Source organism: Penicillium angulare (assembly GCF_028827245.1).
Source record: "Penicillium angulare strain IBT 27051 chromosome Unknown utg000010l_segment0_segment0, whole genome shotgun sequence".
Taxonomy (NCBI): domain Eukaryota; kingdom Fungi; phylum Ascomycota; class Eurotiomycetes; order Eurotiales; family Aspergillaceae; genus Penicillium; species Penicillium angulare.
In genome coordinates, this window is record NW_026623169.1 from 132,497 (window position 1) to 151,238 (window position 18,742).

The 18,742-nt window shown below is 37.7% G+C and overlaps 5 protein-coding genes across 5 annotated transcripts; all 5 read left to right on the forward strand.

Annotated features, from left to right (window-relative positions):
• Positions 1 to 7,224: 7,224 nt before the first annotated feature.
• Positions 7,225 to 7,993, forward strand: N7478_012072 (uncharacterized protein; the record flags this gene model as incomplete). The annotated part of the gene is made up of 2 exons (XM_056928286.1): positions 7,225 to 7,327; positions 7,521 to 7,993. 2 exons carry the CDS (start codon positions 7,225 to 7,227, stop codon positions 7,991 to 7,993), a joined length of 576 nt encoding a protein of 191 aa, XP_056773394.1.
• Positions 7,994 to 8,435: 442 nt separating this feature from the next.
• Positions 8,436 to 10,798, forward strand: N7478_012073 (threonine--tRNA ligase THS1; the record flags this gene model as incomplete). Its single annotated transcript, XM_056928287.1, has 3 exons — positions 8,436 to 8,978; positions 9,028 to 9,861; positions 9,935 to 10,798. The coding sequence occupies 3 exons, from the start codon at positions 8,436 to 8,438 to the stop codon at positions 10,796 to 10,798; spliced, it is 2,241 nt and encodes a 746-aa protein (XP_056773395.1).
• Positions 10,799 to 11,554: 756 nt separating this feature from the next.
• On the forward strand, positions 11,555 to 12,497 carry N7478_012074 (uncharacterized protein; the record flags this gene model as incomplete). The annotated part of the gene is made up of 2 exons (XM_056928288.1): positions 11,555 to 11,862; positions 11,921 to 12,497. The coding sequence occupies 2 exons, from the start codon at positions 11,555 to 11,557 to the stop codon at positions 12,495 to 12,497; spliced, it is 885 nt and encodes a 294-aa protein (XP_056773396.1).
• A 541-nt stretch (positions 12,498 to 13,038) lies between these two features.
• Positions 13,039 to 15,145, forward strand: N7478_012075 (uncharacterized protein; the record flags this gene model as incomplete). Its single annotated transcript, XM_056928289.1, has 7 exons — positions 13,039 to 13,226; positions 13,310 to 13,443; positions 13,493 to 13,616; positions 13,673 to 13,876; positions 13,934 to 14,275; positions 14,327 to 14,691; positions 14,760 to 15,145. The coding sequence occupies 7 exons, from the start codon at positions 13,039 to 13,041 to the stop codon at positions 15,143 to 15,145; spliced, it is 1,743 nt and encodes a 580-aa protein (XP_056773397.1).
• A 2,289-nt stretch (positions 15,146 to 17,434) lies between these two features.
• N7478_012076 (uncharacterized protein) lies at positions 17,435 to 18,478 on the forward strand (the record flags this gene model as incomplete). The annotated part of the gene is made up of 1 exon (XM_056928290.1): positions 17,435 to 18,478. One exon carries the CDS (start codon positions 17,435 to 17,437, stop codon positions 18,476 to 18,478), a length of 1,044 nt encoding a protein of 347 aa, XP_056773398.1.
• Positions 18,479 to 18,742: the final 264 nt, after the last annotated feature.

Consider the following 18,742-nt stretch of genomic DNA (forward strand, 5'->3'; position numbering starts at 1 on the left):
TTAACTAGAAATAGTAGTATTTCTTATTTTAATAGTTTTTTAACTTCTTTTTACTTCTATTTATAACTTAGAACTAGAGTTACTCTTTTTCTAAATCTTTACTTAAAGAGAGTTTATCTTTAGAAGCTAATATACTTAACTTATAGTTAGTTATATATTTAGTTTTCTTATCTTTAACCCTATAAAAATATCTCTCTCTTAGTCCTTAGTATTATATAGCTAGTAAAGAATATTTTATAATAAAGTAGTCTTATTTATTATAATAAAGATATCTTTCTTTATCTTATTATCTCTTTATCTCTTTATAATTAATCTACTTTACTTATCTATTTATTTTAGATCTTAATTAGTAGTATTTTATATAGAATTCAGCTTAATTAACTATAGTAGTTAGGGTTTAATCTATTAAGTCCTAGTACTACTAGATATATATATAATATAATCTTTCTAGGATATTAATACTAAGAGTATCTATATTAGTACTAATTTTATAGAGCTAAATAATAAGATCCGAAAACGTAATAAGAATACTATAATTTATTAATAAATTCGTTATACTTTTATTTAAGGATTTTAATAAGATCTATCTCTTTGTTTTATTATATTATTTAAAAGTATCTATATCTATAAACTCCTTCTCTAATCTAAGAAAGAATTTTATAAAAAGTATATTATTTAATTAGTATATCTAGGAGAGATATCTTATAGTATATATTTTAATATTTAGATCCCTATAAATACCTTTAAGATAATCTAGAATTATCTATAGATCCCTATTATTTTATTGTAATTTCATAAAGATTCTAGTATTCTTCTAAATAAGCTTCTTAAGCCTAAAGAATATATATATAAACTAATCTTAGGATAAGCTAATTACTATACTATTAATATATAGTTTATTCTCTATTATTATATACTATATTAGCTAGTTAGTTACTTTTTCTCTAAATAGGATTAGATCTAGTAATTATATCTTTAGGTAATATATAGGTTCTAATTATAGGGATTCTAGGATTGATTTAACTATAGTTTATACTAGAGTTAGTTCTCCTATTATCGTTATTAACTATAAGACTAATTATTTTATTATAGTCTCTAAGCGATAGATTTATTCGTCTTAGGTAATATACTCTTAGTTATATTATTATATTAATTCCTTCTATACTATATATTCTATATTAATTCGCTTATTCTATTTGCTCTATATAACTTATAACTATACTATTTATTACAATAGTATCTATACCTATAATAGTAGGCTTATAGACTCCTATATCTTTTACTTAGGGGTTATATTACTGAATTACTCTTAATTTAGGGACGATTTGTATATAGTTTTAGATTTTTACAATATCTAATTAGAAGCTTTTTATTTATAAAGGACTAAAGTAGAATTTATATTTAATTAAGCTAGACCATATACTATATATAAAAAACTTAAAGAGAGAATTACCAAATAGGTATTCTATATATTAGGTTATTATAGTTATATATACTACATAACCTTATACTAGGCATTGGCTTGTGACACTAGTCTAGCTTAGTACCTAAAATATTAAGACTCTCTACCTGTAGAAGAAACTTAATTAGAAAAACCTTAGTCTATTTAAGATTCTTAAGACTATAGGTTTATATACTTATTATCTAGAACTTCCACTTAGAATAAAGATCTATCTTATTTTTAATATAAACTTACTCCACCCTATCTTAGACAATCCTCTCCTAATATAAAGATAATCTCTTTTATTCCTAATTAAAGTTGAAGGTCTTAAAGAATAGATTATTGAAGATATCCTAGACTTTAGATAGGAATAACAAGATTATATAAAACCTTACTTAAAGTATACTATAAAATAGTTAGGTTATAATAACCCTATAGAAGAGCTTACTAAATACTTAGAGAATATTAAAGAGATTATAAATAATTTCTACTAAAGATATTTATTAAAGCCTAGTCTAACCTAAGTACTACCTTAGTCTTATAGAGCTTAGCTCTAAAAAGGGAAGTAATGTCATAGTATAGATCCTTGTATAAGAGGATCCCTATTCTTGTTATTATATAACCCCTAAGACTATTAGAACTTCCTATTCCTATTTAATATAGCTCTTTAAGCTACGTCTTGGTTAACCTTCTGTCCTGTAGCCCATCTGCAATATAACTACTTCTGATCCCCTGCTTACCGTACAAGCCAGCCTGCTAGCTCCTAATATATAACTGCCTGCCACACCCTGACAGTTCTTATAAAAAAGAGATAAATAAGAATACTTAAATATCTCTAGATATATCTATTTAAAGAAGTATAAAAAGTAATATATAATAAACTTATACTTATAGATTATTAGCTTATTATATAGCTGATACCTATAAATAAATATTAATAAAGAATAGTCTATTTCCTATTATAATATCTTCTAAGACTTCTAAATAAGTAAATCTATAGAGAAGAAGAGTAAAGTATCTAGAAATCTTATATATTTTATATGATTTCTAAAAGGATATTTTAATTTATCTAGAGTATTAGCTAAAGAAGCCTTACTTCTAAATAAAAGAAAAAGAAATTATTAGAATATATTATATTATATTATTAAGTTATCCCTATATAAGATAAAAGGAAAAAGAATAACTACTTATAAGAATAACTTTAACTATATTTAATTAGAGTTAAAGTTAATTAAATAGAACTAGAAGTTTTAAGAGATATATTAATAGTAAAAGGATTACTAGTTTTTTTAATAATATCCTTTTTAACTATATTTACTATTTCTATAGTAAATAGATTATTATTCTTAGACTTCTTCTCTTTCTTAATCTATTAGTTAGGATAGGTCCTATTCTTATATAAAACCTTATTTAACTTTTCTATATCTTTATCTAAATATATATAAATAGAAGATAAAATATCTAGAGTAAAAACTATTTCTAAGGAGTTATCTAATTTAATATAACTATATATCTTCTTACTTTCTAAAGAAAAAATATATTAGTTAGTAGGATATTCCTTACTAGTAGTTTTCTTTAGAGTTAAAGATATAGTTAAAAGTATCTAAATTAGGATATTTAAAGAATACTTAGTAATAGAAGAACCTTTAGAAGAAATAAGCTTATACTTCTTAGTTAGAGTAATAAAAAATAATATAGTATTAACTAACTTATTATTAATTAAATAGGATAAATATAGATAATACTTATAAAGATATATAATTAATTTAAAAGAAGATATCTCTTAGAATAAATAATAATTTATAGTATCTATATATAAATAATTAGTATAAGAACCTCTAAAAGCAATATTACTATTATTAAAAATAATAATAATATAGGATATAAAAGGACTATATTAATAAGTATAGTAATTATATAATATATCTAGAAGAATCCTATTATATTAATTAAAGATAGCTTTAGCTTATTACTTAGAAGTAATTTTTATATAGCTAAGATTGCGCTAGTTAATATTATATATTATTATTAGATTAGTAAATAGCTTATTATGATTAGTAGTTATAAGAATTATTAGTAGATTACTAGAATAATTAACCCTAAGATCTTTAATCTTATTAAGAAGATATTTTTAAACCTTTAGTACTATTATTATAATTACTATAAGAAAAGATATATTAGTAAGAGAAGTTATATAATCTAAGAGATATAATACTTAGAACGAAAGAGTAAGCCTAAGAGTAATATCCTGAATATAATATAATAATATCTAGAATAATAATAATAAAATAGAATAAATATATCTCTCTTAAAGCTATAATACTATATAATATATACTAAGAAGAAATTATAGAGAGAAGAAAAGGATATATATTTAATATTAATCCAGAGATTAGATATAGTAAGAAAAGGTAGAATCTTATTTAAGCCTAAGTAAAATAATAACTATTAATATATTAGCCTCTATTATACTAGTATACCTATTTCCAGGCTAATTCTAATAAATATTTTTAAGATATTAGAAGAATATACCTTTTATAATTACTTCTTAATAGGGAATTTAATAAACTTATTATAGTTTAAGAGTAGTTAATAATTAATATAAAAATATAAAAATATATAATATATAAGAAAGAAGAAGTTATTAGATAATATCTTAGACTTTTTTATACTCTAAGAGCTCTTTACTAAGAATTAGATATTTATTATACTAAAGTTTAGTAACCCAATAATAATAAATAGCTTTAATTCTTTCTACTCTAATAGCAATACTATATAATTAGATATATTTATATTTATTTTGATTAATTATAGATAATCAAGTCTAAGTAGGGTCTAAATAGGGGAGGATATTAAATTTTTACCTCTCTATACTATATTATTTCCTATATTATCCTACTATATTAGCATCTCTGTTATCTCTACTACTATAATATCTATACCGCCCAATCTAACCTAATTAAGCCTATTTGTTTTGTTTATCTTTATATCTAGTATATATTATACAGTTGTTTCCCCTACTATAGTTAGATATGCCCACATAACATACTAATTTCACACAAAGATCTCAAAAGTTAATTTCCTTATTCCTAAAGACTAAAAGACTTCTTAAAGTTATTAATCTTAAAACCCTTTATTTTCTTATATATTTTAATCTTAGTTTCTCTATAAACTATAAATAGATTATCTAAGAAAGTCCTAGTATTAATTCTAAAAACTTAAATAAAAAGCCTTTTAAGATAAATATAGATTATAAGGAACTTTTCTAGATATTCTAGTTTATATCTTTTCTCTTCTAAACTATTTATATTAATATTTCTAGATCTAATAATACTTTTAATTATAAATTATTAGTAATTTCCTTAGTTTATATTTTATAAAAAGGAAAGAACTATATATCTATATTATATATAGTAGTTATATAAATAGATATCTAATTTAGCTTAGATTTAATTAGGTTTATAGACTAATCTAGGACTAATTTAACCTTAGATTACTAAATAGTAAAAGAGAAAAATATAATAGACTTAGACTAAGTACTATTATAGGAGAATATAGGGTCTTAGTATATAGAGAATACTATTATTAATCCTTAGATAATTAAGAGAGAAGAATTAGAATTATAATAATTACTAAGTTATTAAACTAGAGACCTATAACTAAGTAAAAATATTAGATAGTAGAGATTAAATAAAATAATTAATATATAGACTGATTCTTATTAAACAAGAATTGTAGCTATTATTTATATATTTTTATATTACTAGGGCTTAGGGCTATTATATATAAGTAGGTATATTAAGATAGATTTACCTATAGAATAGCTATAAATCATATCTAAGTCATATCTAAGGGGATTTAGGAATCCTATAACATTACCTAATAAAAAACTATATAATTTCTATATAATTTTAAGATTATAGGTAATCCTTATTAAAGATATATATCCTAAGACCTACTAATAATTATTTAGATATATAGTAAACTATAATTCTTATATTATAAGAGTAACTATTTACTATATAGATCCTATATCTTTACTATTGGATATATTAGAAGTCTTCTATATAGAAAGTTAATATAACTAGACTAATACTATAAGATTAGTATAATACTTATACTATGTAATATAATATAATTTATAGAAGTAGTATTACTAAGTTTAATAATCTTAAAGAATAGCTCTATTACTACTAAGAAGTATATATAATAAATAAGAATCCTAATAGATAAAGTAAAGAATACTTTCTTTACTAAAAATATTATAGCTATAGATATATTTATTATTCTAAGTAAAATATAAACTATAATACTAGATCTAATACTAATCCTAGGCTTTTATCCCTATATATTTAATAGTATAGTATTATTCTATTAGTAAGATATATAGGACTAATATAGATTACTATAGACCTCTAACTCTCTAGTTATTAACTATAATTTCCTCTACTAAGTAGATAAGTAGATTAACTAAAGTATAGTAACTAAGAAGAGGTCTTTAAAAAGATATTATATATCTTTAGTTCTATCTATATTATCTTTAGTTCTTATATCTATAGTATTATTATTATCTCTATCACTATAAGTATTAGCTTTTATATAACTACTACTAGTATTATCTCTACTATTACTAAATAATATAAATCCTATATAGTATAAATTCAATTAGTTAATTCTAAAATTAGTGTATAAAATACTTATATCTAACTAAAATACTAGATCTAATAACTTTATAATAACAAAGCAACCTATATTAAGTATATTATATCTATAAAAAGGCTTTTAAAGGCTAGATCTTATTATTTTTGTAATACCGCCGGGCCCAATATATACTATAATTAAGCGAATTAGATACTATATAACGCTCAACAATACTAATATTAATACCTAACTTTCGATGCAATTACGTTCTATTCGCTCCTGATTTCTTCTATTTTTATTCCGAAATTTTTATAAAATTTATTTTATTTTATTTGCACGCGTTCGGAAGCTCACCGAGGGCGGTGCGAGCTTGAGGAGAGGGCAGTTGTTGCCGCATGTCAGGTGACCCCCTTTCCTTCTGCCTCGCGAGATAGCCTAGTTAGTATGAATAACAGAGACTTCCCCTGATTCCTTGATTAATAACAATCTTTCATTATATATTTCAGAACCATAATGTTCAAGATGAGTATTAGGATACCTAAATATGTCTATTTAAACATAAAACACAGAAAAGAAGAGATTTCTAAGTATAGGAGAAATGGTTATTATTTTTATACATATAACAGCTAAGATACCTGCGTCCAAGGTGGTCTACTACAGGGCATTGATACTTCAGGCATCAATATCAATAGAAAACCTCACAACCGATTAGCTTTCCATCCATAGTCCTCATAACAGTAAGGGACTTAAATATACCTCTTTAGAGCAGGATTGTTATAAGCCCTACAGGCTAAGGTACAAGCAGTATACCGTAGTAGTACTAGCCAGGGTAATGGAAATAGACTACAACAGCACTAGTACTACAGACCACCTTAAAGGAAGGTGTTATTTCAATTATACTATATATAAATAGTCTCTTTTTTCCTATCCTCGTTTCTGTACGCTTTACGTGAAACCGCATAGATTCAGGCCGTCTAACCAGGCCGTCTGACACGGCCGTCTACGGCAGAAGGCCTGTAGGCCCCTACTAATTCTCTAAATAGCAGTATATCTGTAATATTTCCTTCTTTATAGCAAAGATTATCGTTTTTATACACTCTACTGACCGTTGACTGGCCGATCTAACAACGCCAACCAGCATTATGCCAAGCATTTTGAACAAGGTCATTTCAAGAAAGGAGAGTTCCACCTTCACAGATACAGAAAGAAAGGATCGCAAATGGGACGACCGAAGTCAGGGAGGAGGTCGATGCGGATATCAAAGCTGAATATGTGAGTCTATCCGATGATGAGCTCCCTGCCAACGATTCTGCGTAAGATGAGCCGGAAGAGGATGTCGAAAATTTCGAGATCACGGGGAACCAAGAAGGAATTTGGTCGCCAGCAATTCAAGGTATTTGTGTCTGACTTTTCAATGCTGAATTCCCACCTAATATAGCTGAATGGACCGTATTTTCGAGGAGTTTGGGCTGCAAATGCCCAGGGCCGGAACGGGAAGCGGAGGGCCTGCTGCTTGGGCCTAGAGTTTGCCCTAATGGTAGTATCATTACTGTAGACACCGATGTGTTGTACCGAATCAATGGCCAAAAGAAATTGGGAGAGGAAGGTCGGCGTAAGGACGCGATATTCGCGGTATTACTGGATGTTACCCTTCCTCAGAGTGGGAACGTTTGTCTGCTTCTGAAGGAATTCCGGCCTAATATTGATAAAGCCGTCAGTAGTAAATGCTTCAGAGGTGAGCCCATTTCATTGAAGTTGTCAGGAATTTTTGTTCTGCTGTTTGGTCAGGGCCACACTCTTGCTGGGCGTAATCACGATGCTCTAGTTGACGCTCAGCAGCTCGCCCTGCTGGCCAAATTGTTTTGCGACCTCTGCCGTCCGCCAGCCAAGAGAAAATTTGGCAGAAGGTGAAATCTCATTACTTGCCTAAAGGGCTGAAGAGAATGGAGAACTTCCTCAGCCCGGTAAGTGTAAAGAAGAAAGACTTTCATGATGGTGAGTCGTGACTCTCTTTATAGGGAAATCTGTTGTGTAGGAAATGCTAGTGGTTATTTGAAAAATTGAGATTGCTCCACATAACCTATTTTGACTTCTTCATTTCAGCTTCAACCTTTAGAAAATGGTAAGATGCAATGTTCCAGATGTCATAACCGGGCTGATATAGTACTAGGTACAGAGCGGAATAATATATATTCCGATGCGGGGTGTATCTTCGCTAGGGCAGTTCTTTATCACATGACTTACCGCCTAGCCCCTCCTAAGAGTCATTTTCATTAGACAGCGGGGACTATTTTAAAACCCCCCAATCCTCGTTTGCGACTTTTCGAAGATTGATTTGACTTTCGCCTCCGCAATGGCTTCCGAGGCCCCCAAGGATCTGCCAGTACGCCCTGCTGGCGAGGCTCAGGACAAGCCTCAATCCGCTGCCCCCGCGTTAAACGACGCCAAAAAAGACAAGAAGCAGCCTGCCGCCCTTCCTCCTCTGCCCGATTTCATCATTGAGCGCAACAATCTTTTCGAAGAGCTCTGGCAGCAAAATCTCGAAGAGACCAAGAACCGCCCACACCCCGAAATTAATGTTACCCTGGATATTGGCAATGGCGAGCCATACTCCGTCCCCGCCAAGGCCTTCGAGACTACACCTGCCTCTTTCCTGCGTGACGTGCCTAAGGAGATTAGTGCCGAGGTCGTGATTGCTCAGGTGGACAAGGAGTTTTGGGATTTGAATCGACCCCTTGAGAGCGACTGCAAGGTCGTCTTAGTGCCATTCTCCAACCCCGAAGCCCGGTCTATCTTTTGGCATAGCTCGGCGCACTGTCTAGGAACGGCGTGTGAACTCCGGTACTCTGATGGCACTAACACCGCCAAGCTTTCCCATGGACCTCCGACTCCTCAAGTAGGTGACTTGTTGTTGTGCACTGATTCTTCTTACTGACGTGCCCCAGGGATTCTTCTACGACTTGAAACTACCTTCTGCGGATGGCGTAGTCACAGAAGCCGACTGGAAGTCACTGGAAACCCTGGCCGCCAAATGCTTTAAAGAAAAGCAGACCTTTGATCGTTTAGTGGTGTCGAAGGAAAATCTCAAGAAGATGTTCCACTACAGCAAGTACAAGCTGCACTATATCGACAAGCTTGTTCCTGGGGAAGGCAGCACTGTGTACCGCAATGGTACTCTTGTCGATCTTTGCAGAGGCCCCCATATCCAGAACACAAACCGTATCAAGGCTTTCCGTATCCTGCAGAACTCTGCAGCATACTTCCTTGGAGATCAGTCTCAGGAGAGTTTACAGCGAATTCGTGGAGTTGCATTCCCTGAGAAGAAGCAAATGGTTGAACATCTCCACTTTTTGGAGGAGGCAGAGAAACGCTCACACATGCGAATTGCTACAGCACAGGAGCTTTGCTTCTTTTCAGAGCTCTCCCCGGGATCTCCTTTTATGCTACCTGCCGGAACTAAGATCATCAACGCCATCCAAAAACTGCTACGAACCGAGTACCGCAAGCGTGGTTACCAAGAGGTCCAGACTCCTATTCTATATAATGCCACTCTCTGGGAGAAGAGTGGTCACTGGCAGCATTACTCTGAGGACATGTTCAAATTAGAGGTCGATAAGCGCGACTGGGCTTTGAAGCCGATGAACTGCCCTGGACACTTCCTTCTTTTCAATCACAGGGAACGAAGTTACCGAGAACTCCCATTCCGAATTGCAGACTTTAGTAACCTTCACCGTAACGAGGCTTCAGGGGCTCTTCATGGCCTTACTCGAGTTCGCAAGGTATTTATCTCTTTCATTCTTTTCTTGAAGACTTATACGCCGTGAAGTTCTTTTTACTAACACTTGGGAATAGTTTTCTCAAGACGATGCCCACATTGTCTGTGAGAGCAGCCAAATCAGTTCTGAAGTGGAGGGTTTGTTTGATTTCTTAACTTCTATTTATGGATTGTTTGGCTTTGAATTTTCTCTCAAGCTTTCGACCCGCCCTGAGAAGTACATGGGATCTTTGGAGACCTGGGATTATGCCGAGGAGCAGCTCAAGCAGTCTTTGAAGAAGTTCAAGGGTAACGATTGGTCCCTTAATGAGGGCGATGGTGCTTTTTACGGCCCCAAGATCGATATTACTATCTGCGATGCTCTCAAGCGTGAATTCCAGTGTGCTACAATCCAACTGGACTACCAAGCTCCTATCAACTTCCAGATGGAGTATATGACTAATGAGAGGGGTGACAAGGCCCAGGAGGGTGAGACTGATGAGCAGCATAAGTCTTCGGATCTCGCTCCTGGTCGTGCCCGCCCAGTTGTCATTCACCGTGCTATCATCGGAAGTTTCGAACGTTTCTTCGGAATTTTGATTGAACACTTCGGCGGCAAGTGGCCTTTCTGGCTCAGCCCTCGCCAGATTGCGATCATCCCGGTTATGCCCGACCTGAACGAGTATGCTCAGGAGCTCAAGACTATCTTTGAGGGTGATAAGATGAATGTGCACTGCGATACTTCAGGCAACACTCTCCAGAAGAAGGTCAGAAATGCTCAACTCGCCCAGTACAACTTTCTCATCATTGTCGGAGCCCAAGAGAGAGATTCTCGCTCTGTGAATATCCGCAACAGAGACGACCCCGCGACTCAGAACAAGGGCGTGATGGTTCCGCTCGATGAAGCTCGGGCAAAGTTCACCGCTCTGCGCAAGGAGCGTCGTCTGGAAAACTCTCTGTAGAGATGCATGGAGTGTGAGTAAGGTGGAGGAGTTTCTGGCCTATGAAAAGTATGAAACTGTATGAGACATTTGAGCTATGCGTAGCATATTCTGTGAATGAAATGAAATTCCAATGACACTGGCTACTACCTGTAGACTGGCCGTTCCAACACCCTGAGCTTTGTCCATCCCCTGAAAGTGGATGTGCTGAGCCTCGGCGACTTTTGAAATGGGGGCTGAAACGCCATATCAACACTATATAGGGTTGCTACCCGGTAGAGACTGGGAGGCACACAATCATTTGGAATCAATTTCGTGTTTTTAAAGGACTTTACTCTCGAAATCTTATGATGATTGTAATTGTATGTACAAGATATTAACTGAAATTTCGAGACTTTGCATCGCTGACTTTGAGAGGTGGGCGGATCTATCGCTGGGTTGATGGCTGGAATTGCCTGCAAACGCAAAGGACATGCAGTCCATATCTTCGAAGAAAGTCTTACAGCAGATCGGGACAGTCATGCCGCCGGTATTCGGCTCGGGGACGATGCTCAGAGCTTCTTGATCAAACACGACATATTGACAGCTAAAGACAGCATTGACTGCCCTGGTCTACAATTCGTGAACAAGGAAACCCGACCTGAACGTTTTGTGCAATCACCGATGCGCATGACCTCATGGGAAATACTTTACTATAATTTGAGAGGCTGCTTTGATGGCCGGACGAGTAGGTTATGTCAAACGCCCCCCGTCTCTCGGAAAGGCGACGGCAAAGCAATGTACTCGAATGGTATTCGAGTGACCCATGTGGAGATCGGCGAAGATGGCCGACCCCGGGTTGGGTATGAAGACCTCAATAATAATGGACATAAAACCATTGTCGATGCAGATCGTGTGATCATGGCGGATGGATCTAACTCAAGACTGCGCCATGTATTCGTCGCTGCTTCTACCGATGTTCCACAATACGCCGGCTATGTTGCGTGGAGAGGTGTTGTAAAAGAGTCTGAAGCCTCAAAAGCTACCCATGAAGCCATCGGGACCTCGTTCTTGGTACATAAATCCTCACCAAACTATATCCTTGTGTAAGTTATGATCACTTTTCCATATCATTCGCCTATTGCTATGCTAAAATACACCTAGTTACACAATACCAGGCCCCACGGGGAGCAACAAGGTTGGAGAACGACTTTTCAACTTCGTATGGTACAATCAGATTTCCGAGACCTCTGAGGAGTTCAGGACTATTATGACTGATGTAAATGGCCATCGGCACCGCACGACTATCCCACCGGGACTTATGGATACTGAGGTGTGGGAATGCCAGAAGTCGTATGGCCGGAAAGTGCTTGCGCCGCCATTTATTGAATTGGTTGAGAAGACAGAACAGCCTTTCATCTCCACTGTACGAGAAGCCCACGCTTTCCGATCTTCATATCATGAAGGACGCATTATGACCATTGGGGATGCCCTCGCCACGTTCCGCCCCCATATTGCAATGAGTGTAAATCAAGCCGCACTGAATTGCCTTCATCTGGAGCGCATGTTGGATGGTGAGATTACAGCACAGGAGTGGACAATGGAAGTGGAGCGATACAGCCGTGCGACTGCCCGCCTGAGCACATTGGCTGGAGACTTTGTCATGTTTGGTATCTCAATGCGTTTGTTGCTTAGTGCAGCAGCTTATCTTTGGGAGTTGGCTTTGAATAGCGTTTTCTAGGAATGAATAATTTTGACTTCGCAGCAAAAATGACTTATATTGAACTTGTCTAATCTCATTTCCCGAATATTCAACCTTCAAGCCGCACAAGCGACTTGTAAAATTAGACTGAGTATAATGAAAGTTTTCCTATTTGAAATACAGCATTGATCTATATATTTTGCGGATTAAAAGTAAGTTTCTGAGGTTATCATCACCTTCGCAGTTCACGGGAAATGCAAAGCAGAAATCCGAAAAAAAAATTGACCTGCAAGACCCGGAGTATGACTCTAGGATCAGATAGGATCATCATGCAGAAACATAAAAACGTCAGCCCCAATCAGCAACGCCGACAGGACCCGTTGAACTAAGGAAATGTCGCCGAACTCGGTCACTTAGTCTTGTGCTAGTGCGGTTTTCGTCAGCCTTGGAGAGCATCATACAAGAAAATTTATTTTATGGTATTGGAACCATCCACAGTTTAAAAAGTATAGCCTTTTTACTGTTATGATAGTTCAATTGCTGCACACTCGAAGCTCTTTGGCTCGTCCATCTACTTGACATGGCGACATCCAGCGCTAGCGCAACGCTCTCCTCCCAAACGCCACAGACTACAGAGATAAGCAATGAGAACTCCAGAAAAACTCGCAAAGAGCCTCTGGAGTCGATGCCAGAGATCCTGGAAAGCATGATACGCGAAAGGGGAGATTTTCGAAAGGCTCGGCTAGCCCACATTGAAGGTTGGAGATTGTGGGTTTTGATAACTTGGTGAGGCTTACTTGCCCCATTTACGAAGAAAAGGAGCTCGCGATTGCTAACTAGTTCGCTTGTAGCTTAGGAGGAGGCCTGCTGATCTCCTCGTTGGAGGTCACAATCATAGGCACCGCATTAATAACAATATCATCACATCTGGGAGATTTCGAGCGATCGGCATGGGTGGTCACAACTTATTTGGCAACATATTGTGGTAAGTGCGACTGGCCCTTGAATAAGGTGGCATTCTCTGACGCACACAGCATTCGTCATCGTTTTCGCAAGGGTAAGCGATATCTTTGGACGACGAACAACGTGGTTGGTTGCTCTGGGATTTTTCGTACTCGCCTCTGTGGCCTGCGGAGCAGCTCAAACAATGACACAGCTGTAGGCATGCCCACGGGTAAAATATTATGATAATGAAGCTGATTTAATCTTATTAGTATTGTGTTTCGCGCCTTGCAAGGAATCGGGGGCGGTGGACTTTACGCATTGGCTATGACTGTGGCCACCGAAGTACCGGGCAAGCTGAGAGCCCCGATCAATAGCATCTTATCGTCCGTTTTTGCGTTGGCAAGTGCAGCAGGTCCACTTATTGGAGGTGCCATTGCAACAGGGACATCCTGGCGCTGGGTTTTTCTTCTCAAGTAAGTTCTCCAACCCGTCCAGCATTTTCTACGTTTCTTCGACTAACCGAAGTAAAGTGTGCCCATCGGCGTTGTCGTCTTTATTGTGTCTTTTATAATATTTCCAACAAATCCGTTCCCCTTGTCCTACAGTCTAGAGGCTTACAGAAGAATCGACTACGTGGGTTTTTTTCTGAGCGTTGGGAGTATCGAGTTGCTAGCGTTGTCCCTACAGTCCGGAGGCGTCAACTATCGATGGGACAGTGGAAGTATGATCGCCCTTCTGACCATCACTGGTTGCTGTTGGATCGCGTTCTTCGCTTGGGAGATGGCTTTATCTTCGAAGCTCTGGAAATCGAAAGCACTTCCAATCTGGCCCTGTAATCTTTTCTTTAGAAGGATTATTGGAAGTGGACTACTGTAAGCCATGAATTGACGAACTAAGGGGGAATCTACTAAATCGAAAATTAGGGCTGCTTTGTTCAGTGGTATTGGGTTTATTGCCGTCATTGTGTATCTACCACAACGTTTTCAGATTCAAAATGGGGATCCTCCGATCATGGCTGGTGTGCGAATGTTGGCCTATTTGTTGGTCTCGTCTTTATTCGCTGGCCTTGCAGCTGTCGCTGTGGTTTTTAAAAATGTACTTTTCCCTCTCATGTTATTTTCTAGCATCATGCAGATTGTTGGACTGGGATTGCTTTCCACATTACCTACAACAGTCGGAATATTTCCTGGACAGTATGGTTACCAGGTTATCCTTGGCATAGGATTTGGAATCGCCTTGAGCGTGCTACCACTTATCACGCGCATGGAAATAACTCTCTTTGACCATGGTGCGTATTTTACACTCGAAATGGGTTGGTAGATTGGATCTACGTTCGCTGACTTAGGACACTCCCAGCAATTAACATGGGCGCAGTCACCCAAAGCAGGCTAATTGGAAGTCTCATTGGTGTTGGATTCGGCGAAATTGTGCTCCAGTCGCGTTTGTGGACGCGTTTGTCAACAATACTCACACCGGAAGAACTTGGATTGATCAGGCAATCGATGTCTAATGCTTCGAAATTGAGTCCGTACAAGCACGCAGCAGTTCAGAACGAATTTGGGAAAGACTGCAATTTGATATTTCGGATTTGCATGTATATTTCCATCGGCTGTCTTCTCGCGACTCTTCTTTGCTACAAGAGGAAACCCATCTCCATCAAGGAGCTGGAGAAAACAGAATCGACCTTGGCTACACTTGAGGCGCAAGAGATCGGTGAAACCAGTAGACGAGGAGATTGTTAGCTCGCGGGAACTTGATATATAGCATATGCAGACGTTTCCAAATATATAAATAAAAGTTTACTCAAGCACTCTACTCTAGACTCGGAGTCATAACATTGAAGCTTGAATTGAAAACAATTATATTGACCACTAGCAGCGTGTACAGGTGCGACATACCAACTTGAAGAGATACCGCCAGACAAGTGGGTTTAATCTCCGATAATTGAGCGAGTTGATATGTAAAACATTATTAACCATTTCCTGAGATATCGGGATTCGATGCGCCGGCTGGAAACTACTTTGCATACTGTAAGCATTACGCGTATCCATAAGATGAGGAGACTACATCCGGGATGCATAGCCGATACCTTAAACAGCAAAGATAGACTCTAGATAGAAGATGCAACACGATAATGCAAAATAAAGGTGATCCAGGTGCATCATACGCCATGTGGTGCCAAGCTGCTGGGTCTGTGCCAACTGTGCTTGCATTCACCCCCCCCACGCAACGTCAGCCCCTTGGCATTGGGCAATTGATTATATTGTTGAGCTCTGATTTCTCGGCTGGAATAACTTCCACCATACACTAGGCTCAGGCCCCTGCAAAGCGTCTCACCAACCGGAGAAAATTCGCAATAACTGGGTCATCGCCATGCATTAGCTGGAGTTGCCTATCAAAGCCCCACTCCTTGTACGCCACACCTTGGCTAGACAGACCCAAGCGTTAATTGAAAAGATTTCCCCTCCCGCTGCCCCCTCCGAACATGGGTGGATCACGAAATATACTAGATGCATGACCCCCGGGGCCGTTCCGCCATCCCGGGCTTCCAAGACTACTAGCTATATCGGGTGTGGGGCCAAAAAAAAACAGGTTATAGTTATGGAAACTCTCGATGGACTACATTACATTCAGGTCGATCAGATAGCTACATCGTGATTCGCTCGATCTCTCAAGGTTTTTTATTAGATTATCTATATCCTTAAATTCGGTCCACGAAACCACCAACCAGCGATCGAGGCACAACACGGAGTATGAGGTGATTTCTTTCCCCCTTTACAGATCCACTGGGAAAAGTCAGATCTGAAATAATATACGGATTGACATATTTGTGCAGTGGATTTACTTGAGTAGCATTTGATGGAGAAGCATTCCGTACATCTATCAAAATCCAAGAAACTAGATCTCTTTGAGCCTCAAGGCCAAGTTATGCGATTTCTAAGTTGAATAACCATGGACCCTGTGCTTATCCGAAAAACAAGATCTTAAATTAAAGCCTTTCAACCCATGAAAAAAAAAATTCATTTATTTTAGTGCATACTTAGAGCAAGGCTACAGAGCCGTGATAGCTTCTGCTCGGTATGCAGGACGCCTACGGCCCCTATGTCACATTCAGGGTGTCGATGGCCCCAATACATCGTGACCAGCAGCATCCAGCAGCTAAATATTGTCGTCAGCCTTGACGGGGTATGTCTCGACTAGAAACATGCTCTATTTAGTAATTACTGCGAAAGTTTTGCTTAGTCTATGTAAGGGCAAGCCCACGAGGTTGATGGGTTCGCCAACCAGCAGGCGAGCTTGAGAGGTGCTGAAGCCTCATTATGCCACCTAGTCTATCATTTTGTCTTCGGGTACTCACGTTTGAATTTCTCACTTTGTTTCCCCGGCCTTTCGACGTTTACTTGCCTGGAAGCACAATGTAATATTGAACACACGCAATTCCCTCAAGATTTGGAGTAAGGCAAATTGCTTCGCTGCTACCGTCTTAGTGCTCAGCCTTCTCGTGGCCTTTGTTCAATAACTCCGGTATGGTGGTCGATCGTATGATAAAATAGATGCACCAATGATCGACACTAGAATTCTCGCTTCCCGATCTAACTAGGTCGATTTAGATCCGATTTCCGTCCTGGCAGCCCAATGACATTTTATGTCCCAACACTACCTTGATGGGCTTTTTTGGGCTTTTTTATTTTTGAAGTCCGGCCATCTACGGAGTTTGATATTAATCCGCGCTCAGGATTCGAGGAAATTTTGGAACAATGAATCGAAGGCGGGGGCTAGGCTATGATAACGGGCATAGTTCATCTATAGAAAAAGGCGTGCCAACACCCCCTTAGGGATATCAAGACTGGAACCTCAAATTCCCGCAAAGGATACGTATGGCTTCTTTACCACAATCATCAACCGCTAAGCACAGGGAAGCCTGTGACAGTTGCCATAAAAGAAAGGTGAAATGTGCTGTTCAGGGCCCTGGCGCGTGTCTGAACTGCCAGAGCAGTGGTCGTGTATGTATCTTCAGCCCGAGAGAAGATATGGGCCGGCCGAAAAAATCTCGACGAATGAATAACTCGACTACGAATTTCAGCAGACCTCCATTGCCTTCCCCATCGCCGTCTCAGCCCCCTGGAGATCATGAGCAACCGTCCTCGACAGACCAGGTTGGGCCTGATCCCGCAAGTACCTGGGTCCAAGACGACTATGGACCTTCATTAGCTGCTCCGAATGATAACTTCGGCTCCTGGGGGCTGTCAGAGAATCACGGAAATTCGACAATGGGTCCCGAGCTCACGCCCTGGTCTATAGGTCAAATGGATCAAGACGGCATTACAGACTACTTCATGAACAGCGATTTGACTGTATCTTCCTTGTCCATAGCGAACGAGATTGGGCTTAATGATCCCCTCCATTCCAACCCCTCAAAGGATCTCCAACTGAATAATAATGGAAAATCCACAACGACTTTAAATCCTGGATTGACTGAGAAATCTTGCGACGAAATATCCGACGACAAAACACATTCCTTGGGTGGAAAATTCACAGTACAAGCCTCGCAGCGATTAACAGCAATTTTGTTCGAACTTCAAAGCGAGCTTATCTCCTCTATCGCAGTAAGAACATCCACAATTTCCGATGGCAAGAGATTGGTATCATTTGTGAATACACTGTGCGATGTTTTGTTTTCCGAGATATCTCGACCAGAGCCGAAGCTTGATCCCGTCGCCGATATCAAGCTGTGGAGCCTAATGACAACAGCCGTGGCAATTACTCTATGTCTTTTCCGATCATTTTGCAACTCTCCTAACGAAGAAGCTACGCCTTTAAAAAGGAAAAACTCACACGATGGTGCAAGTCGTTTACATGAAGATAGAGATAATCGAGAGGGTGTACTCTCAATGACGGATAAAACTGATCGGCTCGCCCTACTAGCATGCATGGAATACCAATTGACTGTTTTCGAGAAGTACTTCCACCTTCCATCATGCCAGAGTATGCCAAAGACGACGAACATGCTGCAAGGAACGAGAGATACAAAGGATCACGTTCGGCGTGAGATCCAACATATAACCATGAGTTAACGATTTGGAGATATCGCACAATTCCACCTCAGATTCCTGCGATAAAACATATTGTTTAACGGACAAGAATGCAAATCTTCAGAACACTAGGATTGAATAAAGAATGGGTTGGTGAATACTGGCCGGTTGGAAACAGCACATCAGCCTAGATGCTTACGATGTATTGCGGATGGTCGAGAATTTATTCAAAGACCAGATCGGAGGCCATTAGTAGAGTGGCAAGTGGTCTAAAGGAAATGTTTATTTAGAAGCTTCGTGTATATT